The 12226-nt window shown below is 44.3% G+C and overlaps 1 protein-coding gene across 4 annotated transcripts in view; it reads left to right on the forward strand.

The window, feature by feature from the left end:
• LOC144129421 (FHF complex subunit HOOK-interacting protein 1B) overlaps positions 1-12226 on the forward strand; it is a 32490-nt gene that overhangs the window by 9439 nt on the left and 10825 nt on the right. The window contains exons 5-9 of one of the 4 annotated variants that reach the window (XM_077663564.1): positions 392-478; positions 3983-4133; positions 6846-7004; positions 7139-7225; positions 10817-10867. In XM_077663564.1, the coding sequence (XP_077519690.1) occupies positions 392-478; positions 3983-4133; positions 6846-7004; positions 7139-7225; positions 10817-10867 (535 nt within the window). The remainder of the gene's footprint in view (positions 1-391; positions 479-3982; positions 4134-6845; positions 7005-7138; positions 7226-10816; positions 10868-12226) is intronic. The other 3 variants (XM_077663566.1, XM_077663565.1, XM_077663567.1) reach the window with 3 other exon arrangements.

Below are 12226 nucleotides of genomic sequence, written 5' to 3' on the forward strand. Positions count from 1 at the left end.
AAACATATTTTTGAGATTACCTTTGTCGTGAACTTGTTAAGGATGAAGTGATATTTCTAGTGAAACTGTACCCAGCTCAATAACTGTATTTTTTGGGAGGAGGCTTTATCTGACATATGTGATTGAAAGCAATTTAAAAAGCACTAGCAGTATTTGCTCCTTGACAGGAAGACAAAAACTTTGTCATTTTTGTTGATGCGCTTTTAAATGCAATAACTGTTTTTTGTATTTAAATCTTCGAAGGAAATTTCCACTCTGCTTGTGTGCCTTTCTTTAAGCCATTCGATGTATTTTACATTGCTGGCAGTTCTGTCCAGACCAGCCATTCTCTAAGGTTTCCTTTCTTTTTGTATGCATGGGTTTTTTTCTTTCATGGTTTCCGCCACCGTAGTTCAACTCTGCGATTCCACTTTTGCACGGCCAGCGAGTGTTTTGACAACTTGCCTGCTCCAATGCTCACGGGGACTCCTTCAGGGGGGTAAGGTTGCTCGGCAGTGTTGCTGCAGTGCTGGATTCCATCTGGAGTGTCTGTTGCAAGTGTTTCATTCAGTGTGACGATGTTCCACTGCTTTGTTTGAAGGCTTTCTGTGTGCACTGGTGTCCTGTTGGGGCATTTAATTTGTGCGTAACTGTACATGTTTGTGGAATTAGGATGTCGCTGTATATTCTGTGGTACCTATATGTTGTGATGCGATATGTGGTCTTTTTTTCGTCTAATTATATTTCTGTGGTTGCTTTGTGGAAGTTGGTGCTGCAGTTTCATTGGCAGCATTCTTTATTCTTTAGCACTATTTCCATAGGGAGTTGTGTTTGTGAAGAAGTAATATTGAATTTATCTGTAGCAGTCAAACTTGAATTTAGTGGAAACACATTTCATTTAGTGAAGTCATGTGCACTTACTTACACTTTTTAGACGCTAATATTCTTTACATCCTGAATTTTTGCAAAACGTTTATTAGAATATTTATTTTTAATTTCCCTTCAGCCATTGCCATCTGTAAATAGGTTGATATGGCATTGTGATACTGAGCGTTAAGTTTAGTCTTGGCCAAGGTTAGCCATTTTATAGAGGCAGAATGCAAAAACGCTCTGGTGCCAATATTTCAGTGCACGCTGAACAGCCTCGAGGGGCTGAAGTTAGTTCTGCATTACAACACATCTCATAGCCACTTTTTCGACTTTGGCACATAAAAATGTACAGTAATCCCTTGTTATAACGAGATCGCTTTACTCAAAATGTCGTTTTATTCGAAATTTCTTCCGATCCCGACCCAAACACATGCATTTTAGGTTGCATTACTCAAAGCGCACGAAGAGCTTGACCCACTTCGAGCGAAGTGGCGAGTGGAGGCATCGCCGCCGCGGCGGTGACCCTTTTGCGCATGCAGTGTCAAATTAATACAGCCGACGAATTAGTCTCAGGCAGGCACAGAACAGGCCACAAAAGTACCAAACCTACGACCGATGACCTGAGTGCCGAGTGCCCCCAGCTGTTTACAGTGGATGCAAACGGAAGCGCGCTCAAACCGGTTGCAATCGCGTTGCTGGTGTCCCCCGTGATAGAATCTAAACGAAAATAAAATTTTCGTGACGCTTTGCGATGCCAGAAAACCACGGTCTCTTGGATGCTGAAAAGTGGCCAAAAGACCACGGGCAGACTTGCGGCGTAGCATTCTATGGGGCACGCTCGGTGAGCAAAATTTTACCGCTCTAAAGAACGTTTCTGGCGCTGAAACATGCCAAAAAGCACAAAAGAAATGTCTCTCTGATTAAGAGCCTATTCACGCTTGCGAGTAGCGAGCGAGGTGAGCTTTCGGTAACGAACTTAGCTGCTTCCTGGCTGTCGTAGTCGTCGCTAAGCATAACTGTTTCACATCGGCCAAAGCAGACGAAACTCTCGAAAGCGCGCGAAAACGTCATTCCCGAGAGTTTTCGCTTCAAACGAAAAGGCGACTCGCAGGTCGCGCTTGAAAGTGTGAACAACGGTGTTGTCGAGCTGCTGCCTGGTCGCAAGTGACTGCTGGTCGCACGCCCTTTGCCGTGTTCGACGCGAGGAGCTACGGGAAGACGACTTTGGGGAAGCCGGTCTAGAAATCTGCTTGCCGCTCGTCATAATCGGCTTGCATCGCAATAAAACACCGCCCCTACTTTCTTTGCACTTTTGACGGTGCAAATAAATCGATAACTTGCCGAAAACACGAAAAATCGGAGTGTCGCCACATGCAAGCGTGTTTCACATGCAAGCGAAAATGCCAGCGAATCCTGTCGCTGCGACGTAAAAACTTGTTTCGACCCTTCGCGGTGGCTCAGCCAGCCAGAGCGCAGGGCTCCCAATAAGTTGAAAATTTTTGCAGCGACAGCGCTACAGCTCCGCCCTCTGACCAATGACTGCACGGCAGAAAAGCCACTTGACAGGAATAGGATTCGTGCGGGAACGACAATGCTTGTTTACTACATGTGCTTCCGACACGCACATACAAACTTAAAAAAATGATATTATCGGCATCAAAATAAGAAGTAGTTGATATTTAACAAACAAGAATTCTTTATTCTTTAACAAAATTTGAGCAATCTTGGCAAAATAATGCATGAACATTGTCCATGTTGATGGTTGCAAACCACCAGAAGCAACCGCGAGCTCGTATTCTTTGCCAGCAACACTGAGATTCACAGTGGCAGTAAACGCTCTGGAGAGACGCATGTGAAACGGAACCTTGCGAAAAGCATCGCGCCGAGCCGCTGGTCGCTCAGTTCGTTCAATCGCTTGCATGTGAACCGCCCTTCAGGCTGTCAACACGGCGGGTCAGCGCAACCATGGTGTTTCCCCGGCGATTTTCTCGAGTCGGTCATGCTTGATTCGCGCCATCCAACTAGACAAACGGTCTAAATGCGTGGCAGGGTCATTGAATTTTGTTCCTAGACATCTTTCAACGGCACGGACGCAGCGCTGCGTGAACATTGACACTCGAACCGTAGAATTAGCACAGTGTCGTCGACAACGGTGCGCGAAAAACTCTCGCTGAAAAACTCAATTGCAAACTTCACAGCTGTACATATCGGGAAAAAAAACTGCCCAGTAATTATGCGAAGCCCCTAATGCAAAACCGTTCAGTTTTCACGATCGTGCTGCGTACCTACATGAGCGTCTAATAGTTTTTTGAGCACAACAAACACAACCTCAGACTCGAGCCACGGCATTTCAGTGACCCCCCCCCCCCGCATGAAAGCGGCCATTGCCTTCGAAATACCCCGAAATGCCCCTATAAAAGTGGCCACTGCCTTCGCGATTCGGAATACCCCGAAGGTTGAATGCATGGGCGCGGCGACTGCGGCCTTGTGCAATGCTTGTTCAGATTAGAGCAGGGGTTGCACGCGCCCAGGAAGAACTTGAAACTGTCAAAGCTCACTGCGTTTTTTGCACCTGAATAGCGTTTTGCTTCACTGAATATATTGTATTTTTGACTTCCTCGCCCTTGTGGTGTAATTAAAGCTCGACTGCTTTAGATTTTCTCGGGTGGTCGTTTATATCGAAATACCGCTTATAACGAATTTTTCCGCCGTCCCGCTGACTTCGTTATAACGAGGGATTACTGTATTAATAAATTACAGCACCAAAAGGTAGCATCATCATGGTTTATGAAGCATGCCCTTCATGTCAGTTTCAGTACAGTTTGGCTTTTAAGTGCAGTCTGAAAATTTCGCTGAATTAGGTCGTTGAAATAGGTCTGTCTGTCATCCACTGTGAGGAGCACCTCTGAGACATCAGCAATAAGGTGCAGCTCAGTCATATTGCCCCCTCCAATCAGACATTGTACCTCATAATGCAGCTGTAGCCATTCTAAAGTCATGGGGGTGTTATTTTACATTTGTACTATTGTGCGCTTGTCTTCTTTCCTCACTGCATTCTTTCTACTTGAGATGAGCATGGAATAGGAATCGAGGTACGCAAGGCACAAGAATATTTCCCACGGAATCATTGCAGGTTCCTCATCTTCTCTCTGCTGATTCCTTTTGTCCACCGAGAAGGGGCGATTGGCCAACAAGCCCGAGATGCACTGCTGCTGTGCATGGCTTTGTCGCGGAAAAATGAGAGCATCGGTCTTTACATTGCTGAACATTCAAACTTCTGCCCAGTAAGTGCTTTTAGCCACCTCTTGACATTTTTCAAGCTTAACACATTTGGAATGCTTTTTATTGTGTGTGTTGTAGTGACTTATCTGTGCATTGTTTTATGGGCTTTTCTGGTCGCTGGGCAGGACCAGGACAGGACAAGGTCAATGCTTGCAAATTGTTGTTAATAGGATTTGGTAAGGTGGTGTACTGTTTTGAATTACAGTAGACAGACTCCGACCTAAGACAAACTCAGTTGAGGTGAATCCTCATATTTTAACAAATAGTTTGAGAACATTGTTTGTTTTTCACAGACTTAGAAAAAAAAAAAAACTGCCTAACACGAGCTGTGCTGTGTGTTTCTCTATTAAATGGACTTTTCGGTAATTCTGAACCATGGTGAATTTGCACAGAGTTACTCAAAATAACTTTGCGGTATTCTCAAAGTAAGCAAGAAAGAAGGAAGCTTCAGTGTGCCCTGCAGAAATCGGGCGTGGCCAGATCTCGGTGGAGCGCACCCGTCATTTGTCACATGTTGCCCGTAGCAAAGCAAAAAGGTGCGTCTGGTATTTTCTCTTGCAACTGCAGAGCTGAGAATTGCGTGGAAAAGAGAAAGCGCATTCATGTGTGATTGCAGAGCCTGTACCATGCGTCTTGTTAGCTAGGCATCCTCGGGGGCCTTGGAGCTGGAGGAAAAACAGAAAAGCGGGCACTGTGGAGCACCTTGCATATAATGCAGTAGGTTCTCTCTTCATTCTCTGCAAGGCCACTTTGGTCTCTTGGGGCACATCTCGTTGCGTTTGCACATTTTGTAATGAGCCCTCTTACAGGGTGAGCTTTTCATAAGAGAACTAATTTTTGTAGTCTCTTCAATTATGCTAGAGGGCTTAGTATACAGTGCAGTCCACTTAAACAATATTGAGAAAACCAGAAAATTCGGTCATTATAACCGGTTATTGTATTTGGGCACCCACATATTATGTAGCCAACCCTACCGCTGCTCCTGTCAAGGGCGCACTGCGTCTTGGCACTTTGCCAAGTTCGCTGGGTGAGCCACCTCGCCAGAGCTCCCATCAACACCCTGTGATTTTATCTGCGCACAGCATCTTGGCATGCTGCCAAGGCCTGCACTGTGGACAATGGAGGAACACCTTAAGAAAAGTTAACACTTAAAAAAAAAGTAAATTCTCCAAGGACAAAGGGCGGGGGAGGGGTCAAAGAAATCGCCTTGCGCTCAGTCGCCACCATTTTTACTCGGGTCACGAATGCAGAAACAGGCGGAAACAGCGGAAACAGCGGAATCTACATTTGCAAGGCCAAGCAAGCTCTTCCCTCCTCCCTGCAGTGATTGTGCCGATAATAGCGCTTGGTTCCCAAGGTTGTGCGCAGCGCTCTCTCATGGATTTTGCCACACTTGTCTGCTTGGGAAGTTTTTACGTCATTCGCTTCAAACTATTTAGTTTTTTATGAAACTTTCAGACAAATTTTGGTGGAAAACATCTGGGCAGCCAGAATGCTATAGTTGTATCTGTTATTTTGCCAGTAATTTTATCATTGTATATTTAGTCTATTTTTACAAAGAGGCAATGGGGGAATTTATAAATCTAAAGAATTGATCGTTATAAGCTGTATAGCATTATATCTGCTGTTGTTATAAGTTGATTAAACTGTAGTATTATTGTCCAGTCCCGGATGTACACAAAAATTTTTCATGTCGAACAGTTAGAACCTCTCTTCGAAAGTGCCACGCAAAAGTGTAGTAGTACTGTTTGCGTTTATCGGACCCATGTTCAGTGGAACATTTGATATATCGAACAGCAACGTGTGCCGTGCTCCTACATGACCAGTTCTGGCGTGTGGCGACGCTGCCTTGGACACCTGCTGGCAGCGAGATGAATATGGGGTGAAGGGTGGCCTTCGATCTCTCGTACTCGTTTTCCACGCGAGGCTGCTGTCATGTAGGGAAGCCATCCCAGCTCACCGAGACCTTGCTTGGCGTGCTTCGCTGCAAAAGGCTTTGTGGAAACCAGCTGTTTCAATGAAAGATTATTCTATGTATAGGGTACTGGTAACAAGGTTAGACACCTCTTATGACATGGTGGCCAAAGCATCTTCCACTGCAGCTTTGCTGCGAAGCAGGACAGGCTTAGCGATGCCTAGCAAGCGGTGTGCTGCCAGTGCACCGGCGGGCAGCATGCAGTTGCAAGGGGCACATTGCTAACGTGGGTGCACTGTATTCACACATTTAGGTTCACCTATTGCTGTTTTATATATCAGATTATCGATGTATCGAACCACTTCGCTATCTCCTCTGAGTTCGATATATTGGGGATTGGCTGTATGTGGAAGCATGAGGGCCTTAATGGCTCATCTCTCAAGCACTAAATGTGGTCTGTTTGTATCTAAGTAACTTGCTTTGCAGGCAATTATTTAAATTGTGCACATCAGGACAGGCTTTTTGGGTAAGTGGTGAAGAATGGGCAAGGTGTTTTGGAAAAAGTGGGGTCAAAAGAGATGTGAAAAACAAGTCTTAAAAGCAAGGGAGCCTGTGTGCCTCAAATGCAGAGAGCTACAATTGGAGGGATTCATGTAGAGGCATTAAAGCTTTGTCATTGTAGATATGGTGGCAGCTGAGCTTTGTTGTACTTGACACTGGCTTAGAATTATGTCCTGCGTGTGTGCATTTGTTTATTTCTGCCCTCACACCTTCCCTGTTGCAAATGCCTTTTTTGCAGGTTCTGGCCACAGGATTAAGTGGCCTGTACTCAGTGTTACCACGAAAGCTGACCGTAGTTGCAGATGACTGGTACCGGCTTACGCATGAAGATATTCAAGAGATTCCTGAGCTGGCCATGTTTCTCAACTCTCTGGAGTTCTGCAATGCAGTGATTCAGGTACCTCTGAGCCCACTTGGCTGGACTCTATGCAGTGTGGCCTGTCTCCTTTTTTAAGGAGGAGGATGCTTTGCTTGAATACATGCAGGTTTTCTGGCCTAGTGACTGATTTGTGTTTGTGTCATGTTTTGAAGGTATCTCACACAATGGTTCAAGAGCAGCTTCTGGACTACATCTACCAAGGATTCCTAATACCAGTCATGGGACCTGCTCTGCATCAGGTCTGTATTTTGTCTCATGAAAGGAATGTTGTGAGCACATTCTGCTAACAGTTTGAACGTCTTTCTAAATGTTTACAAGCTATTTACTTCTTTTACTGTAGTATTTCTTTTTAGGTCTCCAAAAACGTGCATTTTAGCTGCAGTTGTATGAGCAGCAAAATTTTTTAGCTCATCAAGTTTGCAAATAGTGCCAAATGATCACAAGAAATGCCATTTATAAAATTGATTATTGGATGCCAAAAATGTAGTCCAGAATTTCTGGAAACAAGGAAAATAACAGTTATTTTGTAGCGTTCAGTCCAAAAGTAAACTATTTTTGCTTTGTCATCGGTAAACATGTGCTACATAGTCATTGCAATCATTTTTTTTTTTTCGTATTACCTTAAAGATCCGGCAAGGGGAATTCAATAATGGATGGGTACAAATATAATGGTGAGCAAGTATTAACACCACGAAAGATGATTGCTAACATTTTCGCCAAAGTTGAATAAGCATGTGATTGCTGTGATGTTGTTGGGTGGGTCGTTCTAGTCTGCAGCAGTCCGGGAAAAAAATGATGCCGGAAAAGTAACATTACAGCATGTAGTCAGGAAACTTCAAAAGGATGGCGAGTGCATGTAGTGTAGAGCGTGCAGCCAAACCATGGAAAACTTTTTGAAACGAGCAAAGGCTAGCAATAGTACGGTGATGAACTGAGAAGTGTAATAAACCGGATTCAGATTTGAACGCTGACACACTGACGTAAGAATATGAGGAGTGGATGAATCTAGCTGCCCTGTTTTGAACTGATTCGAGTGCATCGACAAGGTAAGCATGATATTGGTTACAAATGGGTGATGCATATTTTAATTTTGACCGTACAAGGGATTTGTTTGCTAATAGTTTTATAACTAATATCTTTACATCAGGGGAAGCCTGCTATTTAGAGTCAAATCCCACTTCAGCTTTTTTAAATTCAAGGGGCCCGCGAAACAAATCGCTGAAGCGGAAGCTTCGTTGTCTTGAAATCAGGCCAGAACCTTTGAAGGAAAAGTCTTTGCTAGTGCTAAAGTCAGTTTCCTAGAAATGATCCGACAGTTGTTAGATCCATAGCCCCCAAGGCAATGGGCGTGTTCTATGTTCTCAGGAGCAGTTATGTTCTTGTTACTGTAAATACTCAATGGTGAATGACTGTCTTCTCACAGCCTGCAAAATTTTCAGACAAGTTAGTATCAGGAATGCCATAAGATACGAGCAGTTTTCACCATTCTCGACATAGGCCTGTAGAAATTTTCAGCATTGTCGACTCAGGCCTTTAGACGGCTGGTCAGGCAAGCCAAAACAGCCTTTTCAGATTTCATTGTTTCAGACTCAGTTCGCAGAGTTGAAGAAGCTTATAAGTGGTCCTCCAAAGTTAGTCGTGCACTTAATCAAGCCGGCTAAGGCATTGTCAGTTGAATTCATTTGGCTTTTAGGTCCTGTGTTTCGCAAATTAGTTTAGTTTGTCCGGCAGATAATTCTTTTAATTTAGCAAGTGCAGCTTTGGAAGTGTTTGGTCCTGAGCTAGATTAAACATTGCCTGCCAGAGGCAGCACTTTGGGCTCGATAGCTGGACTAAGAAGTAGTTGCTAGTATTTTTAGCAAACCAAGAATACTGATCACCATCCTGCATGATAAATGCAAAAGGATCAGTGACCTGTGCAGGAGCACATCCACTGAGTGCTCAGAGTGGAGAAAAAGGCTGGTGCCCTTTCATGTCGGCTGGTGATGTCTGCGGTGATCAGGCTTTACACTTTGCATAAGCCAAAGAACAAATAATCAGGTTGAGGCGCTGTCAGACATGAAACGATCGTGTGGGGTGGATGTCAGGGTAGGATGCTGTAGTCGCTGCAACTGACTGCTGCAGTTGATGCAGTGGCAGAGAAAGGGCCAGCAGAGCACAGAACAGTGCATTGGCAGCGATAGTAAAGACATGCATGATGAATGCAATAGGGTTAGTGACAGCCCATAGGTTTATGGCTTTTAACAAAAAGGCATAATCTGGGAAGCAACTTGAAGCATGAAATTTCATGGTTTGTGATTATATGTAGTTTCTTTCGTTTACTGCGCCGATGTCCGTTCTGTGTGGACTGGCCATGTACTGCTTGAACACAAAGCTGATAGCTGCAGCAAATGCTGCACAGGTACTGAAGTGAGAACACTGGTACAGAGGAGGGTCCTATTTGACTTGCTAGTTTTTGGTCAGGCTTTGGGCACTGCCTTTGAAGCGTACACTTACCTTGTGCAGGTTGCCTTTATTCCTGTTGAAAATAGGTTCTTTTTTTGCCCAACCCTTGGCTTGTTTTTGCGCTGACCTTGCACAGAGTGGTTATCATGCACTATCAGATATGGCGATGCCTGCCAGAAAAAGGTACAGATTCTTGCAGCTTGGTATACGAGTGCCATATGATTTAGGAAAGTGAAACACCAGTGCTGCCCAGTACCACCTCATAATGTGCTGACATCAGCTGTGGAACTAGAGAAGCCAATTCACTCGTTCTTCTGTGCCTGGTTAGGCAGTTCCAGCACCATGCCGTGTGCCAGAGGCATTGCTTCATGCCTGCACCATGCAGCAGTACCATTACTGCGAGCGCCAGAAGACGGCGCAGTCCGAGAAGTTGGTGGTGCTCTCACATGTTCTTGTTGAGGGAGTACCGCCACTTAGATACCTAACTGTAGCTTACCTGGAATCAGAAGCACATTTTGGGTGAACCAGGCTAGCAGTGTCTTTTATGAAACACAATCTGGAAGGGAATAAAGTAATCTGTGCTTTAGACAGGAAAGGTAGTCGTACCTGTCAGTGCTAGTAAACGGGCAGTGTTTGGTGATTTGTACTTAAAACTTGTTTTTTGGCTGCATGGAGCAACCTGCATACAGCATATTGAAGCAATTTTCATTTTTGAGCAAACTGAGGACATGCAGCCTGTGGCATTTTTGCTTGGAGTTTGTCTTGCTTCACCTGCATTTCTTTGCGTGTTTTCCGACTGGCTGTATCTTTGGTTGGTGTTGGCTTGGTGTGAGAAAGTTTCCCTAGCAAAATTGTCTTTCTACAAGCTGTGGAGAGTGTTGTACTCGCTTTTTCTGTGTATTTTCGAGAGTTCAGTGATTGCATGCTGCAGCTTGCATCCATGTTACCCCTTTTCTTAATGCATTAAAAAAAAGCAATAATGAGTGAATAATTTATTTACTACAGGGTGCACAAATGCAGACTGTTTTGAGCCTCAGTACATGTCTTGCCACATTAAAGCATGGGGCTCAAAGAAACATGCTTTGTGTGCATTGTTGATTGAATATTTTTTGAATAAGTGGTGGAGCAGAGTTCAAAATCGTTTTTCTCAAGAATGACGAATGCGAAGGCAGTGTGCAGCAGTTGCAGGTATCAGTGGTTGCTGGCACTGGTGGTGGTGGTGATGAACTGTTGATTATTTAACCATGCACTGTTCTCCTAATCTGATTGGTGGCCCATTTCTTCCTTCTCTTCTTCACTTTTGTTCCTTTTTTTCTCCTCCTTGTCGACTCTCTGTTGCCCCCCCCCACCCCACCTGCAACGCAAAAATTGGCATGGATGCTCAGGATACTGCGGATATAGCTGTTGACACTCTTGAGGGCTGCACCATATTTGCGGTCAGTACCCTGTTGGGCAATCGTATATGTCTCCTCAGAGGAGTGCAGGCATGCTGTGCGTAACAGTTTTAAAGCGAATGACCTCTCGTTCTTTCTTTCTTTGTTTTCTTCTGGCATGACTTCTGATTAACTCAGCTGGCAGTGGTTGGAGGAACGCCTGAAATTTCCTCATGTCACTCTATATTTGCTAAGCCAGCAGATGATGTTTAGAGGTCGGCATCTTAGTTTAATCATGCTGCAGTCATTTTTTTTTTTTTTGCACTCAGCTTAAATGTGCCTCAGCTGCAGATTATTCCTACTGCTTGTCCGTAAGAAAGCACTTATTGGGAATGTAAGGTGTCCGATTTTGCTCCTTGCTTGCGTTTGAAATGGACGAGTCTTAGCCTTCAGCACAGCTGAGCTGTTTTCCTTTCTTTTTGTCTTTCTGACTGCTTGAAGTTATAAAAATTATTACATACTGATTATATCAGTAGATTTTTTATATTTGTATTTTCAAGTTGGGAAGTTGTACGCTAAGCAGATGTGTGGTTGCGAAATGAGTGAATTGTGTCCCAGAATTGCAGCGTTCTGCTCCGGTGCATAATATAGCCTTTTCATATGTCATCAATCCATTGTCGTGTTGAACATCAATACTTTGTTGACAACTTCTGTGTCCAATAGTGCATCAGTGTTAGAGACAGGTAGAGATGCCTATATTCTATATTGCTTGCTGGACTGTGCTGAGGCCCTGCACAGAGGTGGCATCGGGTAGTTGCTTTGTTTAACATCATCTTTGCCTGTGGAATCTGCCAGTCTTCTCAAAAGTGGATTTAAGCATGGTATCTTTAGTGGCTGGAAGTGTAATTTTCAGCATCAAGAAGACATAATGCCCTTTACTGAGTCCTCCTGTTCTCGTTATGGATGGCACTGCTGCTGTTTGTGCTGCTAAGTTGTGTTCTATGGTGTCACATGGCAGTGGTGCTACCCAGGCAGAGAGATATGTCGACCCTTTGAAAAGCAGTTTATTTGGGCCAGCTTTTGTCCTAGAATAGAAACTGGGCTCAGAGGTAGTGATGGCAACCTCTGCACTCTGCAGTGGCTGGGATCAGAATGCCTGTTGCTTTTAACCATGCTGTATTTAAAGGTGACAGTGAACTTTCAAGATAATGTGCCTGAAACAACATGGAAACTCGTAGAAGCTGTAGCGCATGACTGCAATCACTCTTGTGGGGCCATACTGCGTCTCACAAGGCGAACAAAGTGATGAGGCTCTGTGTCGGCAGCGATAAACAAAGAACACAGAAAACAACAGCTTTGCGGCAGTAGGCATTGTATTGTTGCAGACCTTGCCATGCTTGTTTTCATTTTCACAAAACAGGC

Source organism: Amblyomma americanum, chromosome 4, assembly GCF_052857255.1.
Source record: "Amblyomma americanum isolate KBUSLIRL-KWMA chromosome 4, ASM5285725v1, whole genome shotgun sequence".
NCBI lineage: Eukaryota > Metazoa > Arthropoda > Arachnida > Ixodida > Ixodidae > Amblyomma > Amblyomma americanum.